This window comes from Strigops habroptila, chromosome 4, assembly GCF_004027225.2.
Source record: "Strigops habroptila isolate Jane chromosome 4, bStrHab1.2.pri, whole genome shotgun sequence".
NCBI classification, from domain to species: Eukaryota; Metazoa; Chordata; class Aves; order Psittaciformes; family Psittacidae; genus Strigops; species Strigops habroptila.
Window position 1 is genome coordinate 16942765 of NC_046358.1, and position 23984 is coordinate 16966748.

Sequence of the window (23984 nt, forward strand, 5' to 3'; positions counted from 1 at the left end):
GTCTCTGTCGTAGCAGCATGTTTATTTCTGTTGCAAGGGTGTCTTGCAAGTCTGCTTCCAGAGCTCCACTGGTGTCAGCTCTGTGCAGCACTGTGGTTTGACGAGTTGGTTGATACGTGGGGAAAATGTCAAGGGAGAAGCAAAGCTCCTCCATGCATACATAACGGAAAAAGCTCCACAACACCTGTCCTTTTGAGGAGTAATTTCCTTGAGAAGTGAAATCAATACCTGAAATAGATGTATAAGCCTTTCTGAGATGTTTAGGACCACTGGTAGTCCTCCATTGCTGCATGTTGTGCTGGAGGGCCCTTGGGTTTGGGTTACAAGATAGCTGAAGGCTCCGTTGGCTACTGGGTGCAATATGAGCTTTAATTAGATCAGCTGAATTTCTTCGTGGCCTGCAGGGTTGCTGATGCACGGACCCATCTTTCCCCGTAGGCATCTTGCTCAGCCTTCAGCAAATGGGGCTTTTACCTTTGATTGGTACCCCCTGGAGTACCAGGGGCCACGAGCTTTAGTTGATTAGCATTATTTTTCAGGCAGGGAAACTTTAATGGGTCTCCATGTGGTATCTTTAATTTTTTTCTTTTTTTCTTTTTTTCTTTTTTTTTAGCTCCTGGAATTAAGTGTGTAATTTTTAATGGGGATCCTCTTACTTAAATCCACTGGCTGGGTGGGATGAGTTGGCACGGCTCCCCTGTGACCTTCTGCAGCATCTCCAGCACTCCCACTGCTGAACCAACACCTCTCCAGCATGAGGGTTGTCATTGGTGGTGGTGATTTTAAGAGACATCCATGGTTGTAAGATCAATGTTGGCTTTAGCAATGATCCTCCCAGCCCTGACTGAATGTTTTATTTAGTTCACTGATAAAAGCTTTGACCTACATCTAGCACCAGAAAGCGATGAGGTTTTGATAATACTGGCAGAGGGCACACTGCTAACCGAGCCTCCAAGTTGAAAATGGATGTGTCCTTTAAAATAACATCAGATAAACCAGTAAAGGTTCCAGCCAGTAAACAGCTTTATCTCTGCCAGGCAACACATAGTCCAGTTTTCGTGGAGAGGATGTGCCTCTTTATGAACTATAGATATTAGGAAAAGAGCTTTCTATTTTTAGTTCTAGGAAAACAAACCAAAAGCCAGAAAAACCCCCACAGTTTTCCACGATATGAGGGTGTCAGCAATGGAAATGGGCTGGGCCACTCAGGATGCTCAGTAAGCAGTTATCTGTGGTGGTAAAAAAGAAAGGTCCTATTTGAATTGTTCTTCACTGTATGTGTCTTAGGTGCAGTCTGTCATCTGGAGCTCTCAGTCCTCTGCACGAGGTTATCTTGTGGGCAGCTGTAACGGCTTGGTGGAAGTCCATTCTAAAGTGCTTGCTGCCTTTAAAAGCAGTGAAGGTGATGTCCCAGAGGAGGGAGGCTGGGAGGTTTGCAGCCCCATCCTCGAAGCAGCCGGCTGCAGCTCAGGAGTCAGGGGGAGGTCAGCAACATCAGGATGAGAATTAGCATCATTGCCCTGACAAATTGATAGCCACGGGGCGATGCTGCAGGACCACTGCTGTGCTGTGGCACCACATTGATTTACACTGCTTACTGTGGGTTTGTGTCTGTGCCATCACCCATTTGTGTATTCATATTGCATGTTTTGTGGGTTTTTTTTCCCCTCTCCAGGATGAACTTGACCTCACAGACAAGCACAGGGAGGCCATGTTTGCGCTGCCAGCAGAGAAGAAGTGGCAGATCTACTGCAGCAAGAAGAAAGTAAGAGACCCATCTGCGGTGTGGTTGGGGGCTGAGCCCCTTCCCTCCTTTGCAGGGTGGGGAGGAGATGGGGCAAAGGACATAGCTCTTCTCTGCTGATGTCTGGGGAACTGATTACAGTCTGCCTGAAAGCCTTCCCCTCCCCTAGGTTTCCAGTTTGCTTCCATGAGACAGGCTTGGGCATCGTTTTTGTCCTCCCACCAACTCTTCCTGGAGGAATGCACAAATGTAAAGTGCACTGGGGAAGCCGTGCCACCGCAGATGATTTGGCCTGGTGGTGCTTGCTTTTAGGGTAAGATGTGTCACCCTTGGGGCGATGAAGGGCTCTAGGCTTATGGGTGTAACTGAGGTACTACTGATAAGAAACGGGTTGATGCAAGTCACTGATCTGTCTGCCCAACTCCCAGCATGATGCATCTGCTCTGCAGTGTTGCCCTCGTGGCTACGTTTCTTAAGCTGAAAACATTCACAGGCATCTTCCCAATGCAGAGATACGTTGATGTTTGAGCTTGAGCTTGGTTGCATCAAGCTTTAGATAAAGTTCAAGGACTGAGGTTTGTTTGTATTTCCACTGGTAAATCAATGCCTGGGTGGCCAAAGTCCGTGGTGCCGCTGGACAGGTTCACAGTTGCGGCATGCAGCAATGCTGTTAGCAGCTCTCATGGTCCATCTGGGATGGAGCAGACTGCTTCACAACCTTTCTCCCTCCCTCCCTATCCCTTGTTTGGGATAATGGTAAGATGTTCCTGCTCATTGCAGGGGGAGTGGACTAAATGACCTTTAAAAGTCCTTTTCAACCCAAAGCATTCTATGATTCAGTTTGCAAATTCACCACTGTGTCCCCTAACCTGGCTGCAGGAGTTGGCTCGGCGGTGCTGGCAGTCGCCTGGCCCTGCTCAAAGAGCAGTCGCTGCCATTAATGCCTCTTTTCTCTTGCTGTAGCAATGGCACTAGATTTTCCAGCCGTGTTTTGGGCCAAGAGCAGGCTTACCTTGCTCATGTAGGATTAAGTTTTAAGCCTCTCATAAATACCCCTGAAATCCCTATATTATTGTTAGACAGAGGCCTGCCATGCCCGAGATTTAAATCAGAGGGGAGGAGAGATGTTAACAAATTACAGGCACTAGTCTGAATCAACAAGAAAATGGGCAGGGGATGCTCGCTCATCACTGGCTGTCAGATAAGCAGAGCTGTACTCTGGTGCATCTGGATAAGGGGAGACAACAGAGACTTAAATCAAGCAAAGCCACGCAATTATTATTTTGAGTGGAGATTTCATGCTATCTAATCTCCTGAGGAAGGGTTTAGATGGGGCTGATGGTGCCTCTTTCCTGTTCCAGCACCTCTTGGACCTCACATTTTTTTAAAAGCTGTGCTATGAAACTCATGCTCCCAGAGAGAGTCATAGAAGCACCCTCTGGCATCCACAGAGGTCCTTGAAGCAGGCTCCCATTCAAGGCTTGATCCTGACTGCCATAATGCTCTGGTCCTCATTCTTCTCCTTCCCTGTTTGTGATACCATCTCTGTGAGCTGCAGAGCGTACATGCCACTGCTTGCTATGAGGGAGATGTACTGGTGGAGACTAATGCCTTTCTCCTGCTTTTTAATTAAAAATGAGCAAGACCCTATCAAAAGAGGCTCCTGCAGTGGAAGAAACCAGGAATCACGTGGGCTGGAGAACATGTCTCTCTGCATGACAGGCTCTGGGCAGTCATGCTCCTATGCGATGAGGCTACCCCAGCAGCCTGTGGTATCTTACCATGTACCTATGTTTTTATGAGAACAAATCACTGACATGGTAGCTTGGAATCAAGGAGCGGGGCTGGGCTTTTCCAGCTGAGAGCAATGGCAGGGTTTTGGCTGGGCTAGTGGAGCTGGAGACAGGACAGTGGCCCTACCTCCCTGTCTTGGCTGCAGTCTCAGTGGTGGTGATTTGAGAGGTCCAGGGTGGACCCAAATCCTTTGTTCTGCCATTGTTTATTAGCATGTTGTTGCTTGAGATGCTTGTAACACTCAGTTTCACCTGGGATATCCCAGAGGGCTGGCAAAGGTGGATATCCATCGCAGGCAGCCACCTGACTTACCAAGGATCCAAAATTGTCCCCTGAGCAGTTTCTTTTCTCTTTCCCCTGCTGCCAGTTTTGGCTCCTGTAAAGCATGAGGTGACCACTCACAGTCTCAAAGCCCCCAGTTTGGGGAATTCCTAATTTTTAGCATTTTCCCTGTTTTCCTGCTGGTTGCTGTGCTCCCCCTACAACGGCTGAGACCAGTAGCAATGACCTCTCCCTCAAAAGAGCATCACAAGGCTGGACAGAGACACTGCCCAGCTTTCTCTTGGTTCCTCAAAAACCAGCTTTGCTGGGCTCCGAAATATCTTGTGCTATGGCCCATGCAGCCACGCAGCCCATGCAGCCAGGGTACTTCCCTGCCTCCACTGATGGCAGAGGTGTGTGCAGCACAGAAAATATCTGAATATCTGTCCCTTCAGCACGTTCACTACTGCCGTGTGCCATGTTTGATGCTTCTGCTTTGCCGTCGGTGTCATTCACCATACTCTGCTCTTCAGAGCACATCCCAGTTATAGCATGTTTTATATATTCCCATGATGGGCAAGATGTGGTAAAAGGTGACCAAAATGAGACATTTTGTTGTGGTGGGTTGTCCTGGAAAGGGACCTGGCAGCACCTGGCCTTAGGTGAGACCTGAGAGGAAATAAGGGAAAACTGGCTATTCCACAGGCATGTTTCCTTCTCTGGAGTATTTCCCCCTGGCCTGCAACCCCGTATCCTGGTTTCTCTGCCCTGCAAGCAGCTGGTTTTATTCCAGCCCACAATATCAGCTTGGTAGGGTGAAGGTTTTGTCTTCCCTGATTCTCCGTCCATGGAGACACTTGCTCTGACCTTAGCTCTGCCTCTGGTTGGAGCAGGGGGTTGCACTAGATGAGCTCTTCATGGTCCCATCTGGCCTGCATCAGCCTGTGATGCTTGGGGTGGGGCAGAGATAAAAAGCATCTCACGATGGTGGCTGGCAAGCTGGTTGGCAGCAACCCGAATGGGAACTGAAGTCAATCCAGCAGCCATGCAGTGCATGGGTCAGGGGAGAGATTTAAAGATTATTAGAGACATTCTTTGAAGTCATCAGCCCCATCTACAGTTGTAATAAAGCAGAGAAGTGCAAAGGTGGGGATGCATTAATGGTGGGATTAAATCTGCTTTTAGAAGGGATATTTCTGGACCGTGACTCGTTTCATACCTCATCCCAAAATATTTCACTCCCTGCTGGCCCTGTTCTTCAGGAGGGGATATTGCTCAGAAGTGCACGGAGGAAGCAGAAGGGTTTCCAGTTTTACTGTTTCCTTGGCTGTGGGTTTGCTTTAGTGGAAGAGGGTGATTCAGGATGGCCTTTGTCAGGAAGCCACACTCCAAAGGGAGTTAATAATTAACACTTTGCACTTAGTCTGTAGCAGCTCTTAATAGCAGGAGGTTTGGTTCCTCCTGCCAGCCATTTGTAACATCAAGCTATTAAAGCAGCTTGATGGGTGATTTTTATGAGCCTCAAAATCTGGGTGGATGGAGGGGTGTTCACGCAGAGGCTCAGCATAAATAACTGGGTGGAAGGGTTCCATAGCAAAAACCAGCTCATGCGAATGCAGAGTCTAGCTCTGTCCCCCTCCCTGTTGCTTTGTCCAAGCTCTCTGAGCATATGTAAAGCCAGGGTAGGGGAAAAATGACCTGCAGGGATGTGAAGTGATCTGTACTCATTAAGCTTGTGTTGAAAACTCACGGGCATCGCTGACGCTGGCTGCATACCTCTCAGCAGTGTTAAGCTGTCCCCTGCAAGCAAAACTTGCATCTAAAATTTGCGACACATCAGACAGAAAACCAGGATCCCTTTGCATTAGAAAGCAGTGGTTGCGGTGCTTTTACAGAGAATGGGGAATAATGTGATAAATAGGGAAATGAGTGATGGCTCTCCAATAGTACTATATTTCCCAGCCAGACAGCCTCTTTCCCCTCGAACTGTGACTTCCACCCACTCCCTCCAGAGACCTTCGCTTTCCATGTTGCTCTTCCACTTGTCCTGTTCAGTCCTGCAGCTCATTTATGGGACTTGTGTTGCTATTTCCTTCATTAAAAAAACATACTTTTAAATTATTTTTTTTCCTGCAGTAACAGAACTAAGAGCAAAAGCTGACAAAGATGGCATGCAAGGGGAGGAGGAAAAAGTATCTTGGCATATTGCCATGCTCCTAGGTCACCTGGGGTGGGTGAGAAGTGTTTCATAGCCCCTGAGAATCCAGATATACCTGCTGTTATTGCAGCAGCAGGTTGAAATACCATCTCAGGTGTCATTTTCTCAGGCTGACCAAGAGAAACAGGCTCTTTGCATGGCTGGGGGTATTTTTCAATAGGAAATATTTATAGTTTTTATCTTTAAATGTAATTACCTTTTTAGTTCCAATCACAACACACTTTTGTTTAAGCAAGGTTTTTCTCCCTCTCCAGCCAAAAAATGCATCTGTTAGCAATCTTTTTGGATTTTAAAGTGAAGCTTTTCAAACAATGAACCAGCTGACTGTGAAAGGCATCTGGTCATGCTATGTATGCTTATTGGAAGCATAATTTTTAAACGCTGGGAAAAGTGTGAGAGGGCATGTGTGTATTTGTAGAGAGGCTATAGGAAGTGTTAGGATACAGAAAACTGGAGTGGTCTGGGATGGGACGGTTCAGACCCCGAGATCCCAACTTGGAGAGAATCTGATGAAGTTACAGCCTTTTACAGCATTGCTCCATGGGGAAGCAGCTTCAGTTGCATCATTGAGGTTTTGTTGCAAGGAAACCGGGGTGAGCCAAGCAGCTGGATGGACAAGGAAGAACCAAGGACTACTTTGGGCCAAAACCTCCACCAAGACACAACTGGCAAAGGATTGGCTGTGTTGGCGGAGATGGGTTGGATTTAAACTTCCCGTGCAGGCTGCAGACCAGTCGGCTTTCAAACCCATCCACATCACTGTCTGCTTCTTTTTTGACCTTGCAAACAGCATCCGGGTGGATCAGTAGCAGCAGGCAGGGAGGGGATGGTTCCCAAAACGTGCTGGGCTGCCAGCTGCCGCCAGCTTTCCCTTGCTGTACCGTCACGGAGCAGCAAGGAGCGGGGGGGAACACTGCAAAATTTCCTTCCGACTTGGTTTCACCTTGAAGGATCTAACCTGGTGTGTTGGACATCAGGTGAGTGGGGATGCTGGCCAGCTGCCCTCCAGGGCTCAGTTGGAACAGCTCCACATCCATCACCACCACAATGGGCCATGAGTGTGGGAAGGAGGCTGCTGGATCAGACAGAGATGTCACCTGCAGGCTGGGCATCTAAAAGGTGTCACTAGAAGCTTGATTTGGAACTAAAGCAGCCATAAGGAAGCATTGACGAGCTTCATAGGTGTCTTTCTCCCCACTGCCATAGGGACATGTTTTGAGCAGGAGAGTGCTCCCCGCAGCTGTGTTCTCACAGGTCAAAGTGGCAGGAGCTCATGGAGATGCACCTTCCAGGTGCAAATAACAAAGTGCCCAAATGGAGCCAAGATTGGCCTGCAAACTGCTTTCAAGCAACTGTTGGCTGAGCCACCACCTCTTCTGTTCTGCTGCCCAGTGTCCCAAGGACACTTCCCAGCAGGAAGGGCAAGGGCAGTCTGGCTGTGGGAGCTGCTAACACCCCAAGGTGTGGAAGCCATGCTCCACAGGCTGTGGAAGTATCAGGCTTGTAGCCAAGATGTGGCAGGTTTGAGGAGCATGAAATCTCCTGGGGAAGAGCGCAGAGATGGCTGGAGCTGGCAGATTGGTGACCTTCACTTGGAGAAGCTCCGGCTAATGAGGCATTTTGGCCACTTCTTTCTCCGTGGCACCTGGCACCAGCAGAGGGGATGGAGCTTCTTTATCGGGTTCACACGACAGCACACACCCCGCACTGCCACCGCAGTGTGAAACAAGCTGAGCAGCAGCAGCCTCTGTCAGCCCTGTGCCCGGAGCCCAAGGCGAGGGGGCAGCGGAGACAAGAAGAGGGCACCGTGATGCCAGGGCTGCAGCGATGTGATGTGTTGTTTGCCAATCCCTGGAAGGAAGAAGTGGGTGTTGTGGAGAGCGGGTGGGAACGAGGAGGGGGACAGGGCAAAGATTGCCCCTGGCTGCACGACTTTAGCATTTCCTAATTTTTGCAGCAGAGCAGTCTGTGATGGCATGTTGGGGCCGCTTCCCCGAGGGCAGCAAGAGATGTTTATACGAATGTTACAGATGAGAAGGAATACCCATCCCTGCACTATGCAATTACAGCCATCAGCCTGCCTCTAAAAGAGCAGCTTGTAGTAAGCTGCAGCATGGCACTCGGCTGTCAGCAGGGTTCTGATCAGCCCCCGTGTGAGAGCCAACACAACAAAGACCTAAACGCAGCGCAGAGAGGAAGGAATTGAGAGATGTTCATTTCCTCAGTGCCAGATGGGCAGGATGCAGTGGAGCACCCGGTAGAGCTGATGGTGGTGGTACTCAGCTCTGCATCTGGGCATCCCTCATTGAAGGCAGGCTGCAGAACTCACATCCCCAAAACCCATCCTGGGTGTTGGGAAACCATCTTACAAATACACCTTTTCAAACCATGATGCCCAGAGAGGTTCCTCCCTCCTCCTGACTCTGAGCAAATCCTTGTGAGTCACTTCCCTCCAGCCTCGTCGCTTTGTCAAGAGATTTCTTTACCACTCGAATGCACTAAAGGACACTTATCAGTGTGCCGTAGACCATTAGCCACAATAATTACCACTGAGCAACATCCTGCAGTGAGCTGGGGGAAGCCCGTGCCCTGATCTTTGCCTGCTTTATTGTGCAGTCCCCTTTTGCCTGGGAAGCTGCTTTCCAACGAGCCTGGCCGGCTGCTCATCTGAATTAATGAGGTTCTGCTGCACTTAATTGAGAGTGCTCTCTAAATTGGGGGTTTCAAGGAGGAAATGTAAGAGCCCGAGGGAGCCGAGCAAAGGGAAATATTTATAATGCAGCATGTTAATTATAAATGAGCAGTTTAGCCAATTTTGTTGTTCAGCCTCCCCCTTCGCCCCCTGGAGACCTTTATTTTTTTGCTCCACTGCTTCTTTTCAGCCTTAAATGAGCAGCAGGTCTGGATCCCTTCCTGCTTCACAGGTGTTCACACCATGCTGGAAGGTCCATTCCACAGCATGGATCTCTTTCCGTGCCCAAATCTCCTGGCTGGGTGCATCTGGACACCTCTTGATGCTGTGCCGTGGTGGGGACCTTGCCGTGCTTCCCAGTTGGTGTCACTGCTGGGATCACATTATAAGGAATGCTCCTTATAAGAGGATGTTGATGGTACGCCAGGGTGTTGGGGAGGACCTCCAGTGACATCTCCAGGAGGTGACAGGAGCTGGTCCGTTTCTGAACCGTATTAAAGGCACACATGGGTGCCCCAGCTCTGCCATCCCCCAGGGCACTGTTTGCATGCCAGCCTCTAAAATAGGGCAGGAAAGCTGGGAAAATCAGAATCTTTGCCTGCAGGCTTTGTGCAGAGCCTTCTCATGGCAGAGCATAGGAAGGCTTGGAGAGGTGGGTGTGGAGGGCAGGTGAATCAAGTATTTCATACAGAACCTCAGTTATTGGCAGGAGAAGGAAGGGAGAACAACCCAAAGTATTAGAGCAGAGGGCAGGGGTTGCCAGGTCCCTTGTTGCTCTCAAACTTCTTTCGTCCCTATCCCAGAGCCAGGCACAGTGAACGGTCAGGTCTGTGGGGACAGGCTGCACTGTCTTTGGGGGAACTGAGTCCTGTCCATATTACCTATCGCTGGCTCGGTGTGTTCTCATTTTGGCAAGCTGTAGCTTGGGAAATTTGGATGCACAAACATTTCCCACGTATGCTCTTGAATCACAGTAAATATTTGGGATTTGTTTCTTGGGCTTGCGGAAATTAGCTGGAGGATTGGTAGCTGTCTGCATGCACAGACATGTGGGCAGAAGAGTAGGGTGTCCAGCTGCCACCATTGCAGGCAACTGTGGTGTAGGATGACCTTTGCAAACATCTCTTAAAGTTAGGGAGGGGGCAAATCTGTGCAGCGAGTCGGGCTGTGAAGTGAAGGTGTTCCCATCTGCCAAGGGAAGATGTCCAGGATTTGTGTAGTATTGATTGACTCCAGCCTAAACCGGTGTGGCATTTCTGCTGTGACTCTTTTTCTTCTTTTGATACAAATTTTTAGGAAAATACGGTGGGGAAGAGGGTTGATTTTGAAGTATTCCCTCAAAATCTGCCTACTTGCTCCAAGCAGTGCCTGGGAACAGCGCTTGTTTATCTAAGCGGGGCTCAGAAGTCCTTTAGTCATGTCCTGCAAGAACACAATAGAACCTGAAACCCCCTTGTGGGTCCCACCAAATGCAGGGCATTGTGGACCAGCATAACCAAATGAGACTGCATCATTCAGTGCCATAGATCATGGGCCCAAGGCTGATATGCTTTAACAGGAGACATTGCCATGTACATATTCCCACCTAACAACTAATGAAGCCCACAGAAGAGTTGTCTGTTGTGCCTGGAGTCACTCTTAAGATGCTGGAAAGCCATGGTACTGCTCCAAGAGCCTAGTTTGAGTCACATGCACTCTTTATTAGTTGTAAGAGACTCTTTTTTTGATCACAAAGCGCATTCATCAAGGCTGTGCAGCCAGAACTTCAAGGATACTATAGAGTTGGTACGAGAGAAATGTGGAAGTAAAATTTCAGTCTGATTTCTCCAAAACTGATAATTGCAAGACTGATGCAGTATCACTAGGGCAGAGTTTGGTCACAGGCAGATGGTGTAATGTAGATTGTATATAAAGTATGCTAGTTCAGTAAATCAGGCAATGTTCCCGTAGCTGGAGCTGTCAGTTGTGAGCTCAGAATGTAGAAAGTCATGCTTATATAAAGTAATGCAAGAACTCAAGGGCACTGCAGATGTGGTTGGTCATGAAGGGCAGGGGATGTTAATGCTATTTCTACTGATCTGCTGTCTTTGTTTTACTTTTCCCCCGTCCTCCAGGACCAGGAAGAAAATAAAGGAGCCACTAGCTGGCCGGAGTTTTATATTGATCAGCTGAATTCAATGGCTGCTGTAAGTATTTCCCCAATGCTTTGATGCTTGTGAACCCCATATGGGGTAGCAGCTCAGCGGTGACATCTGTGGCATGGCCAGCATTGTGCCCAAGAGGGTGACAAGTATCGTTTGTAGCAGCAGTATCGTCTGTTAGACCAACACACGCAGCTGCAAAATTGAGATGTTCTCTACAGCACACAGGGCATTTCATCTCCCCCCAGGCCAGGAGGCTGAGAGATGGATGGCAGACAGCAGTTTTCAGTGTAAAGCCACCAGGCTGTAAAGACACCCTTTGATTGCACAATGCTACTGTCTTAGGCCTGAGACACCCTTCTGCTCTGGGCAGCAATGGCAAAACACAGTGCTGCAGGTTGTCCGTCCCATGAAGGCCAATGGAGCTGCTGTGGCTCCAAGTGTCGCCCCTGAACTGCCAGTGTGCTTAGATATAATTTTATGAAATACTTTCTTGTTGACATTTTGCCAGGTGAGACAGAAATAGCACTCTCTTCTGTAGGAAATACAGTTTATTTCCTGGAAGGCTGCACAGTTCAGAGCCCCTCCATCTTCACTCCTGCTTTTAGAGGCTGAAGGTGTTGAGGTTTGTGGCCATTGCACTAGGGTTGGGAGCAGCATGGAAAACAAAAAAGAAAAGCATCATTTTTCTTTTTCCTTTTTCCCCTCTTTGCCTTTTTGTCACAGGGATGGGGCAACAGAGAAGGTAGGGTTAGTTGGGTGAGTGAAGACTGAGGAGTGAGCAGGGGACTGCAAGGCAGGATGGAGCATGCTGCTCCTCACTGGGAAGGTAGGGATACCCAGGGCTGGCCACAGGCTGGCAGCCAGGCCAAGCTCTGAGCCTGAGCAGAGCTTCTGATCAAAGCCAGCCAGATGCCTGGAGGGTGGCTTTGATCTCCCTGACACACTGCCAAAGAGGAGCTGGCTTAAATGCGGGGGTCGGTGCAGCTCTGTATATCTGCTGGGACCATTTCTATCTCCTTTGGCTTAGCCTCAGCCTGTGCTGGCAGGGCTCAGCCTGAGGTGTGCACCACTGTATAGTGCAGGAACCACCCAAGGCGTTGCTTTAGCTGCAGCCTTGATTGCATGAGTTGGCGTGAGTACGCTATACCCCCATGCGTGTCCAGGGCTGCTGGTAGCCATGTTACCCAGGTACAGCTGCAGGAGTCAGGATCCCATCCCGAACACTGGCTGGATAGCGAAATCCTGTGTGGGAGATACACACAGCCACTGTCCCCAGCCCAGATGCACACTGGTGGGTTGCACTGGGAGACCTGGGAGTGACAGGACCAGCTGGCTGACCCCGAGCGTGGATGCGGCATCCTGTCTCCTCCATGCTGCAGGGCAGCCACTGATCCTCCCACCTCCTCTGCAGGGGCACATGGGTACCTGTTGGCATGCAGTGAGTACCAGGGGAAGCTAAAGTATCCCTCCTTCTCCCCTGCCCCAGTTTAGCACCTTTCCTCTGTGAACCCCAAGTAGTACTGGCTTAGCCCCTCCTGCATCCTTATAGCCTCCTCCATCCTCTCAAAATACATGTGCTAGTGAGTTGTGTGGGTGCTTGCAGGCAGCATCTTCAGGCTAAAGCAACAGATTCATCCCACTGTCCAGGTCGTCTCCTTGCAGATCACGGAGGGTTTTTCCTCACTGCTCCTTTTCCTGAGTCCTGTGATTGACATAAGGGTCTGGTCTTTTAGACTTCCAGAATTGGTTTAGAGTCACAACTCCATTCCTATGGCTTGGGACGGTGGGCGGCAGGTACTCCCACTCCTCAGGCATGCGTTGCACAGGGAAACCTCCTCTCTCACATCTGCCTTTCCCCTGTTGCAGAGAAAATCACTGATCGCCTTGGAAAAAGAAGATGAGGAGGAGAGAAATAAAACCATTGAAAGTTTGAAGACTGCACTGCGGACAAAACCAATGAGGCAATTCCCTTCCATTTCCTGGCTTTATTGCTGCGGTCATGGCTTTGGATTTGAGTTCTCTGGGAGAGTAGGGGGTTAAATAGAAATATAAATGGGGGCTGCAGAGGATGAGGAAGGCAAGGACCCTGAAATGCCACTTGCTTTTTTCCATTCACTTTTTGTCATTTTGTTCCTTTTCCTCTGTCCTTTTATTGGCCAAGAGCCACCAGGACCTTCACATCTGCTCAGGCAAATTTGCTTTTTTTCCCATTGGAACAGAACTTAAAAAATCCTTCCAAATTGAATTTAAAACAAAATAAAAATGTTGGTCAACCAGGGCCTTTGTTTCAGTTTCGGCTTCTCTTGCACTTTTTAAAGGAATAAAATCACATGATTCTGATTCAGGCTTTTATGAAATGCAAAGAAAATAATGTTGCTAGAAGGTTTTGATGGGGAGGATAAAGAAAGGGTGGGACTACTTCTGAATGTCTGTAGTTTTTCCTAAACTCAGCTTCTCTGGAGCCTGCATGCACACGTCTGCAAAAGCTTGAAGATGCCTCAGGTCAACATTTTCTGATGGGAATATGTTTCATTAAGAAATGCCTGACCTGTTTGGGTTATGGAAGAAACAAGTTTGCCATTGCTTGCAATGTGTTCCCCTCTTCCATTTCTTTTTTGCAATGGTTCTTGTGATGGTACTTGGTAAGAAACCCCCAGGGTTGAGGGTGAGCACCCAATTTCTGTGAAACCTGGACCTCTTGGGTGCTGGCTCCCCAAAGTGCCCTGGGAGCAGGGCTTGTTCCCAGTCATGAAACTTTGCAAAGTTCTTAAGAGTGCTTTGCGAGTCTGTCTCACTGGAATTCAGAGGGATGCAGCAGGCTCTCTAGAAAATTTTACCTTTTGGACCTGCTTTTGCTCCCAAGGAAGTCAACATCAAATTTCCTATTGACTTTGGCTGAAAGAAGAGCAGGCTTTGAAGCAGTCAGTTTCCCTTGAGCCTGCAATTACCTCTTTTATTGCTGCACATCAGCATGGCTTGTTTTGAATTAAAATCACCCCAGTGCTGGGATGTTCTTGGCTCATTTGCTTTCTGAACCCATGTCTTTTGATAAACCAGAATACACCCAGCCTGGATGGCATCAGGCAGGGAGGTTCTAAAATGCCTGAGTGGCATGCAGTGTTATGTCTGCCTGCTCTAGTGAATCTGCCTAGGGTGCTGCCATGAGTTTGCTGTCTGCTTTCTATTTAGCTGTGTTAAAAGTCATCATAAAAATCAGAAATCCCTTAAAATTGGTGAGATGTTCCTAAGGGAGGAGAAGGATATGGATGGTGAGGCAGGAAAGGTAGCAGGAGGCAGAAAGTCTAGCAGGCATCATGATCATGGGCTCGGCTGACATTGGAGTGTCCGTGGCTGATGAGGAGGCGACTCCAGGTCTTGGGAGTTTCTTCCAGTCCTCTGCAAAGCTGGTCCTAAGAGAGTAGGATTTATGGCTCAGGTTGGAGACTGGGAAGGTTTCACGGCAGCTTGGCTGCAAACTCCTTACCTCCATCCTGGGGCTTATACTGAGGGCTGGGTTAGCTGATGTTCTTCCAAATATCCTAGCTCTGAACAACTTTGTGCAGATGATACCTGGTTGCCTACGCTGCTGGGCACCAGTTAATTTGATTTTTGCGACCCCATTCCTGTCTCTGGGCCATAGGAATCCTGCAGGCTTTCTGCTATCCAAGGTCCAGGGAAAATTATATAAGGAGGTTTACAACAACAGACAAGTCAGCCCTGTTTGAGGGTAAAGTGTCCTTTAGCATTTGGTTTTAAAGCTAAAAGCCCTCTTTCCCCTCTTTCTGACAGATTTGTAACCCGGTTCATCGATCTGGATGGCTTGTCGTGTATTCTGAACTTTCTCAAAAGCATGGACTATGAGACGGCAGAGTCTCGAATACATACCTCGCTCATTGGATGTATAAAAGCACTAATGAACAACTCCCTGGGCCGGGCTCACGTCCTGGCTCATTCAGAGAGTATTAATGTAATTGCTCAGAGTCTGAGCACAGAGAATATTAAGACAAAGGTGGCAGTGCTGGAAATCATGGGCGCTGTGTGCCTGGTTCCCGGGGGCCACAAAAAGGTACTGGAGGCAATGCTGCACTACCAGAAATACGCCAGCGAACGGACTCGTTTTCAGGTAGGTGGGCCTTGACTCGCCCCTCAGCTCCTGAAATTTGGCATTCTTGTCCCTTATTCCTCCTGTATATCTGAATGCTGCTTTCATATAATTTTTTGTGGCTGTTTGCAACTTAGATACTCTGGGAATTACCCCAGATGCAGCACATCTGGATGGGCCCATGTTAGCTGAAATGGATGCTGGGGTGGGCTGCGTTACAGCAGGCAGCAGCTGGTGATCCATCGGCAGCAGGTTGCTACAGGGGCTGAAGGAGTACCATGAGGAGTTGTTCCTGCATGTGTCCCCCGGCCATTTGTGCAGCACTGGGGCTGTCACTGGGTGTTTAACGACATTGTGTATTTGGCAGACGCTGATCAATGACTTGGACAAGAGCACAGGGCGGTATCGAGATGAAGTGAACCTCAAAACAGCCATCATGTCCTTCATCAATGCAGTCCTAAGCCAGGGGGCAGGCGTGGTGAGCACCAGGGCTCTTGGAGAGGGAGGTGTTTTGGTGGATTTGGGGCAGCTTTGTTTCAGTAAGCTTTCTGAGGATGTGCACCTTGCTATGTTGATCCCACAATTGTCCCTTGCAGGAAAGCCTGGATTTCAGACTCCATCTGAGATATGAATTTCTCATGCTCGGGATCCAGCCAGTCATTGATAAACTAAGAGAGCATGAAAATTCAACCCTCGACCGGTGAGTAGTGACTCCCAGCCCAGTGGTTATTTTTGCCCTTTCCTTGTGCCCTTGCTTCCTGGTTTCTGCACGTGGCCTTTGGGGAAAGCATGTGGGTCTAGACTTACCCCTCTTGAGGAAATCCTTTGGCGTCACCAGAGAAGAAGGAGAAAACCCTAGTGTGGTTTTGCTGCATTCTAATGTAGGGTTGAGCCAGGAAGGATATGCCACTGGGGACCTGGGAGATGCTGCCAGCCCTCCTCCTCCTCCTCTTCTTGTCCCAGAAGGCTCCTTGGACAGCTGTAATGACTGAGAGCTTGAGACTGAAGATCCAGTTTATGTTTCAAGTCTCTGGGCTGCTGCCAGACCGTCTGCCTGCGATTTATTAATTGTCACATTTGAATCTGCTTTTAACAGTCTTTTTTTATTTCCTTTCTTTCCTCAGGCACTTAGATTTTTTCGAAATGCTTAGAAATGAAGATGAACTGGAATTTGCCAAAAGATTTGAGCTGGTGAGTATGAACATTACTGATGTTGCTGATGCAGACACCAGCACTCGATGTCACAGTTCCTTTTAAAAGCACCTACGTGGCCTGGGACAAAGTGTGGTCTTTTGGATAAAATCTGGAGGTTGGAAATCTATCTTCTGTTGCCATGCTCTGTTGCAACCTCCATCCTAGAGTCTCCTTCATCCCTCTTCTGTGGCTGCCAACCAGTGCTATTTGCCCCTTGCAGGGCAGTGGGGCTTGTGTGTGCATCAGGCATGGGGTGGAGATGGCTTGTGGAGTTTGGAGCTGAAACAGGCTGTGCCATTGCCTGTCCAATGGCCTGACCTTGCTTCACTCGTGTCTGCAGGTCCACATTGACACCAAAAGTGCGACTCAGATGTTCGAGCTGACGAGGAAAAGGCTGACACACACTGAGGCGTACCCGCACTTTATGTCTATCCTGCACCACTGTCTCCAAATGCCTTGTGAGTCCTGGGGAAGGCGAGGAAACCCGCAGCTGATGAGGGCTTGGCAGCCCACATCTCCTGCCCAGGGGCGGCAGCGACCTCCCTGCTCTCCCCTTCTTCCCCTCCAGATAAAAGAAGTGGCAACACTGTCCAGTACTGGCTGCTGCTTGACAGGATCGTGCAGCAGATCGTCATCCAGAGTGACAAAGGGCAGGACCCTGACACCACTCCCCTGGAAAACTTCAATATTAAAAACGTTGTCCGAATGTAAGTGCTCGCCTGCCTTTCCTGGGGCTGGCTGCTGAGCAGCACTGACACAGGCTGCCATGGCTTTGCCACCTCCCGCTCCAGCAGCAAGAGGGCCAGGGCTCAGGGTTATCCCTGCTGGGTTGGCATCACTTTGACTTCTTAAGCATGATGTGCAGGTGAATTAAGCTCAGCCTTTGTTCTCAGTTTGATATTTCCCGTGACTGCTGCTGTCACTGTTCCTTATTCATCACTTGCTGTCACTTGGTGATGTTTCTGCTCCTCAGTTGGGCAAGCCAGCATCCCTGGAGACAGCACTGCATCCCAGACTGCAAAACCCTGCTGGGGGGGCAGGCCACAACAGAGATGGTGTGCCAGTATGAGAGCCTGAAATCCCACTGCCCAGGCTTCCTCAATCATGTTTCTTGCTGGTGATAGTTGCTTGTTTACTACAGTAGAATTGTCTCATGTGCTATATATCTTTTCCTTTTAGGTTAGTAAATGAAAATGAAGTGAAACAGTGGAAAGAGCAAGCAGAAAAAATGCGAAAAGGTGAGTATGGTATGGAGAGGTATACAGCATTAGCTTTAACCATAGCATGCACAGTAAGCTCAACAGATAATGTATACATGTATTTAGCTGGATGGACTCTGAAGGCTTTATTGAGTGACTGAGGTAATATCACACTCTGGGGCTTACAAAGGAAATGGGCAAAGCAGATAATTTTTTCATAGGGAGGCACTGGCTGGGGAATTAAGGCACAGTACACGCTCCTTTTCCTTAACTGCACAGCTTCTCTGCTGTCCCCCACATGCTGCTGTTAGCCAAAAGGGCGTGTTTGTCACCAAAAGTGGTATCATGGGGCTGTTTCAGAGCACACTGAGCTTCAGCAGAAGCTGGAAAAGAAGGAGCGGGAGTGTGATGCCAAGGCCCAGGAGAAGGAAGAAATGATGCAGACACTGAACAAGATGAAGGAGAAGCTGGAGAAGGAGTCCAGCGAGCACAAGCAGGTCAAGCAGCAAGTGGCAGATCTCACAGTGCAACTCCATGAGATGACCAGGGTGAGGCCCCAAACCTCCTCCCCATTGTGGACCAGTCCCAAACTCCCTGCAAACACCTGCCACTCAGTTCCTGCAGGCTGAGCGGCACAGGGGGCTGAGAGCGATGCTTGTTGGGAGGGCCACCAAGATGTCCATCTGTGTTAATGGGGTGATTTTGCGTCTCAGCTGCATCGGACCTCCGTTAGGCATGCTAAAGCTTTTGAGTGCTTCCTATGCTGATTAAATTTTTGGCAAAAACAATTAAAAATCAGCATGGGGGCATTTCTTGGGTGGTGTCCCCTGGCTCCAGATGACCGGTCCTCCCTTCTCTTTCTCTCCCAGAGGGCGATCTGTGCTGCCAGCCCTGGAGGACCCCCATTGCCACCAGGAGCTCCTGGTGGCCCTTTACCTTGTCCAGCTCCTGGATCCCTTCTTCCCCCTCCTCCACCACCTCCACCCCCAGGGGGGTGTCCCCCACCACCTCCACCACCACCACCCCCCCCAGGCGGTCCCCCACCCCCTCCTGGACCCCCACCCCTGGATGGGGTGATGCCTCCCCCAGGAGCACCTCTGGGCTTTGCCCTCAAGAAGAAGAGCATCCCACAGCCAACAAATGCCCTCAAGTCCTTCAACTGGTCCAAGCTGCCAGAGGTAAGCTGGGCAATAATTTGGGTAGTGAAACCAGAGGTGCTAGATGGCCACCTGGTTGATGTAAGGTCACGTGGGCAGGGGACCCCCAACCTGCAGTGCTCCTGCTGTCTTGCAGAACAAGCTGGCAGGCACTGTGTGGACCGATATAGATGATGCAAGAGTGTTCAAAATCCTGGACCTTGAAGATCTGGAAAGGACGTTCTCTGCCTACCAAAGACAGCAGGTAACGGCTGGCACAGGGGGCATGTGGGGATATGGGCAAGGTGTCACCGTTACGAGATCACGTGGTTTCACTTGTGGTCTCAAGACATATCTCCCATCATTACTTCATACCAACACTGTGTTTACCAGATCGACTCGGTCTGCTTCATTCTGTCATCCACATGCCAGTGTTTTTGTGTTGAAGTGGCTATTCATGGCTCAATGTGCCTGATTTTGCCCCTGACCATGCACCTGACCACGTGTGAAATGAAGATGGATCACCAAAAAAAGCAAACAAAAGAAGAGACAGGGAATGTATGAAAATAGCCCCCAGATGTGGCCACAGTTGGGTAATATTTTTGAATTGCTCTTCACACCAACTGCTTCATGTCTCTGTATTGGGTGGAAAATTTCTATCTCTCTCTGGCCAAGAAGGACTAAGTTTTGCCCACATCTACCATGGGTGGATCTCTTCTTTTATTTTTGTAGTGAGCCCAGAGCAAAATGTAAGCTTTGAACAAAAAAGCAAATCCCAAACCAAAATAATGACACTGCAGGCAAAAGTCTCTGCTTTTTAATCTCCTGCTCAAGCAATATTGCCCCAGTTTGGAAGGCATCAAAGCACACGAAGAAAATTAGACACTTATTTTACGCCAGGCAGGACCACAATGGGTACAAACAATGAGTTTTTCAAGAAGGCAGGAGAAAATGCAAGGAGTAATGCTGAAAAAACATGTTCACCTGCTGAACGTCTGGCTGCATTGCTGAGAGGAGAGAATAGCTTGTCCTGCTCTTGCCAGGCTTAGGCAGAGGAACGGTGCAGGAAAGCAGTGGGCCTGACATATAAGCTCCTTAGGCAGTGTGAGAGTTTAATCTCTTCCGCAGGCTAATTGAGGGAAAGATCAGGATAGATTAGAGCAGGACAGATATCAGGAGTAACCTACCAGAAGTACATGCTGCCCTGGTGTGTTTTGGGAATAGGTGACCACGGTGCTGGATCTTTCCTCCAGCATTTCTGGAGCTTGACTCATACCTACTGAAGGGCATGTCTGAAGACAGGAAATGGAAATGGAAGGGCAGCAAGAATAGAAACCTGGTGTGTCAGCGGGATGGTTTGCCCTCTGGCTTGCCTGCCCGAGTTCTGAATCACCTGGTGTGCTGTGGATTATTGCCAGGCAGGAATTTAAAAATAATTCGGCTTGGCCAAGGTCCTGCTGGGTGAAATGGCTGGTGACATTTGGGCCAGCAAGAAGGGGAAGATGCTGGGAGAGATGCTGCAAGGAGAGCTGTGATGCAGGCTTTTGGCCCAGATGGGGTGAGGACTGAAGAGGAGATGAACAAGGGAGCCAGGGCCTGGGGTGGGACTGGCAGAAGATATGATGAGAGCATCTGGAAGGGAAATTGGGAAAGAGGAGGTAAAATCCCACTTGTAAGATGCTGCTGGGGCTGAAGCCACCCTTGGGAGTATGATGCACAAGTTCCTTGTGGCTCACCCCGGCTTCAAGGGTAGCACTGTTTTGTGTGAGTTGAGTGATGGGACACATCTCCCTGGACCTAAAGGCATGTGATTGCTCCTCTGCAGGTCCCCAGGGTGCCCCCACTTGCAGTCCCAGTGTGGGGAGAGGGTGCCTGGCTGTGTGCCCTGGCGTTGCCAGCACCATGGCTCTGTGTTCAGCTGCCATGCACACACCAGCATGTGGGGTTAGATGTGCTCCTTAAGATAACGCATGCACACCAGGGGCACTTCGCACTTGGTGGGAGGCAGGAGGAGCTGTCCTTGCGGGGAAGGACAATGAACTAATGCCTTATTAACTTGCAGCATTTTGGAGCTCTAGTGAAAGCTGGTGTCTGTCCAGAACAAGCAGGGGAAGAGTGGGAATTTCTCATCCCTGCTCCCTGTCTTGAGTGCATGGCCAAAAATCACTTGCTCTGATTCCACCTCTCAGTTGTCTTGAGACATGATGTCCACAGGACCTGGGGCATTGGGTGCTGTCTGTCTGCCCGTGCCCTGAGCAAACCAGGGCTCTGAAACCACATGGCTGAGTAGTACATCACTGTGGCCAGTACCCCAGCAGGGTCTGGGGGCAGCATGTAGAGGCATGTGTGGTTCAGAGAGCTCTCTGAGCACCCCACCAGTGGCCCTTGTGGAGCTGCTATTGATGGGATTTGGCGGGTTTTATTGCCACAGTACCTCAGAATCCCTAACTAGTGCACAGACGTGAGACTTAATGATGCTCTTAATTTTAAGCATTTCTTTAAATGCTTTTCGCATGCTACAGTCTGGGATGTAAACACAAGCTATGAAGTGAGCTCTGCAGCGCTCAGGAAAGGCCCTTTCCACATATGGAGCCCTCAGGGCTTCCTGGGGCTCAGTCTGGGAGCATCCCTTCCCCATGCTGGACAAAGCATTGGTACTTGCCTTGAGCTGTCAGGAGAGCCTGTATCCTTCCCGTTCTGCCTACTGAGGGCCTGCAAATGTCCCTGTCCCAAGAGAAGGGCTCAGTCCCACAGCTGTACATAATACCAACATTTGCCAATCTTGCTAGATAAAACAAAAACCAACAGGAAGTCTGTGTTTCAGGCTGTGGCATGAGGACCTGGCAGGACTGGGGATAGCTGCTTAACAATGTGCATGTGGTGATGGAGAAAAGCAAGTCTAGGGCCTTCAGGGCTTACGTGTGCTACACAGGGGTCAGCATCTCCATCAGAGATGTTTTGAGAGCCTGAAAAGGGGGGAAGAGGCTGGGAGCAATGCCGATAAGTAGCAGTGACACAGCCAGGGCAGTCCTGGCAGGTCCTGCAGCAGTGAGTGATGTAAAAGAGCCAGGGCCAAGTGGAAAATATATGTGTTGTTGGAGCAGGGGCTTAGCAGTGAGCTGGGAAAGAATTCATCTCCCAAAAAAGGATGAAAGGAGAAAAGCCTTGAGCTCCTCTGTGCAAATGAGAGTGACCTCCACAGGGGCCAGGGACAACAGGGTTGGGGAACGCTTGTAGGAACTGTGGCAGCAGATTTAAAGCTTACTCCTTCTTACAATACCATCCTGCAGCAGATGCTGGATCACAGTTTGTGCAAGCAAAAGGTGCAGAGATGAGGCTGGTTTGAGGGCTGGAGGGAAGCACCCTTGTAAACCAACTGTGTTTGGACCCACCTACCACCTCTGGTCACTGCCTGCCTTCTGTTAAAAACAAATAAATAAATAAAATGAACCATTTTTGCACCTTTGAAACCTCCCTCCCCATCACAGAGGTGCTGGGTGGTCTCTTGAGCCAAACACACACACAAAAAAAGATGCAGCCCAGGGAATGAGGAAGGAAAAACCCCATGTGTGCATGCACGTGTGTGTGGTGCCGGCTTTGCTCACATGTTTCCAGTCTGGTGGGGGGAGCCCAGCAGGAGAACCAGGTCTTTGGAAAAGCATGGTGCCACTGGGGCATCAGGGTGGCATTTGGCCAGGCTGCCAAGCCCCGGAGAAGGGTAGTTGTCCCTGTCAGAGGAGAATTCAAGAGAAAACTTGTTGCCATGGCAAATGGTAAAGTTTTGCTGCGGCCCGATTTGCTCCGGGATGAGCCTCTCGTAATTTCCACTTGAAAGCCCTGTTTTTTCTGGCAGTCACGCTGGCATTTCAGTCCTTCAGATTTGCAATTTTCTAGCAATTTTCTTCCCCAGCACGGCAGGTTGAGCAGTGGTGGGCCTTTGGGCGCTTGCTGACTCTCGCACAGAGCAGTGGCAGGGCTTGGCCAGCATCTCCCTGCCTCATCCTATGTCCCCTCCTCAGCTCCTTGCACACCAGCACCTTGGCCTGATTCATTCAGAGCGCCACCTCTCCCTCTCCCATCAGCCCTCCCCTTCTGTGCATCTTTTAATCCTCACCACATTTTCATGTGCATCTCTCCTATCTTGGTGCTGGTAGAACTTGAAGGCCTCCCCATGCTGCCAAGCCCCCCATGTTGCACCCTCCCCTTGTCTGTGATTCAGTTCCTTTTTGTTTTGCTGAGATCACTGAACTGCATGTGTTTTTACTGCCTTTTCCATGCTTCTGCTATGGCTGTAGGACTTCTTTGTGAATGGTAACTCCAGACAGGTAAGCAAGCATCCTCAGGAGCTTGGCACCCATGAGTGGCGAGGGCAGGGCGAGCATGGGGCTGTGCATGCAGGGAACACATGTGCTGCTGTGGGGGGTTAACATGCTGTGAAGTGGGGATTAAATCAGAGAAGTACAGAGATCACCAGGAGTAGCAGCTTGAAAGTTGGTGCTGGGGAGGCTGCTAAGTAAGAAGCTGCCCTCTCTGCTCTTTGAACTGATACCAAAGGCAACATCTGAGTCCAGGGCTTGACTTTTCAGATGCAGCTTAACACAGAGAAGCTCTTATCCCTAAGCATTTTCGCTGTTTAAAAGATGGAAATAAGTCATACCTATGTTTGAAGCTCTGTTTCATCACAATCAGAGCAGGCAAGGCACACAAGAGGGGCATCTGGTGGTAGGTGACTTGGGGCTTATCTGCCACTGCCTTCGCTCTATGCCACTTGTCCCAGCAGCTTCCTGCTTCTCCTAGCTGGGTTGTTTGGTTTTTTGTTTGTTTGTTTGTTTTGTTTTGTTTTGTTTTTCATTCAAACAAGAAAAAGAGTAAAAAATGGAAACTTCTGTGCTCACTGTCAACCTGTGCAGTGGCTGCGTGCCAGGTCTGCTATGCTTATAGACATGTAGTGTGGATCTGTAGCATGTGGGACCTTGCAGCTCCTGGTTATGTTCCATCCAGAAGGATTAAATGGCTGTCTTTTAATTGATTAACCATATTGAAACATGCAATATGGTAAATTAAAACTGGGGGCAATATGAACCCTTTGGGTAACCCTGCAAAACTGCTGTTATGTAGATCTGCCCATTCACCCACAAATGACAATTAATGTATTGTTACTGGTTTGAAGGTAACATATTTAAGCTGCTTAGGAGATGTAGGTGCTTAAGCCACACCAATTCCTGCTTTCAAATCCCTTATTTTGGGAGAATTTCACTCAAAGAGCAGCAAATGCTGCAGGTTCCATTTGCAAGTCTGGTGGCTTGCACTGGTTAGCTTGCTTAAGAGGACTGATGCGTGAAGGGCAATTACAGATGTTTGGAGCGGGGTGGAGGATGAGAGTGATGCTGAGTGTGTGCAGCAGCCTGTAATGAAATATTTCATGCAAGGATTTAATGAAGTATCACAAATATGTATGCTAAGAAAGTCTGGCTTTATTTATTCAGCAGCGCCTGTGTGT

General features: G+C 49.3%; 1 protein-coding gene across 5 annotated transcripts in view; it reads left to right on the forward strand.

Moving 5' to 3' along the window:
- The window catches only part of DAAM1 (dishevelled associated activator of morphogenesis 1), a 96658-nt gene that overhangs the window by 50105 nt on the left and 22569 nt on the right, over positions 1–23984 (forward strand). For 4 of the 5 annotated variants that reach the window (XM_030482614.1, XM_030482612.1, XM_030482613.1 and 1 more), the window contains 14 exons: positions 1676–1765; positions 10824–10895; positions 12720–12814; positions 14643–14976; positions 15323–15433; positions 15552–15655; positions 16080–16146; positions 16490–16607; positions 16718–16856; positions 17329–17387; positions 17709–17896; positions 18218–18526; positions 18642–18749; positions 22780–22809. In XM_030482614.1, the coding sequence (XP_030338474.1) occupies positions 1676–1765; positions 10824–10895; positions 12720–12814; positions 14643–14976; positions 15323–15433; positions 15552–15655; positions 16080–16146; positions 16490–16607; positions 16718–16856; positions 17329–17387; positions 17709–17896; positions 18218–18526; positions 18642–18749; positions 22780–22809 (1824 nt within the window). The remainder of the gene's footprint in view (positions 1–1675; positions 1766–10823; positions 10896–12719; positions 12815–14642; positions 14977–15322; positions 15434–15551; positions 15656–16079; positions 16147–16489; positions 16608–16717; positions 16857–17328; positions 17388–17708; positions 17897–18217; positions 18527–18641; positions 18750–22779; positions 22810–23984) is intronic. The other variant, XM_030482616.1, reaches the window with a different exon arrangement.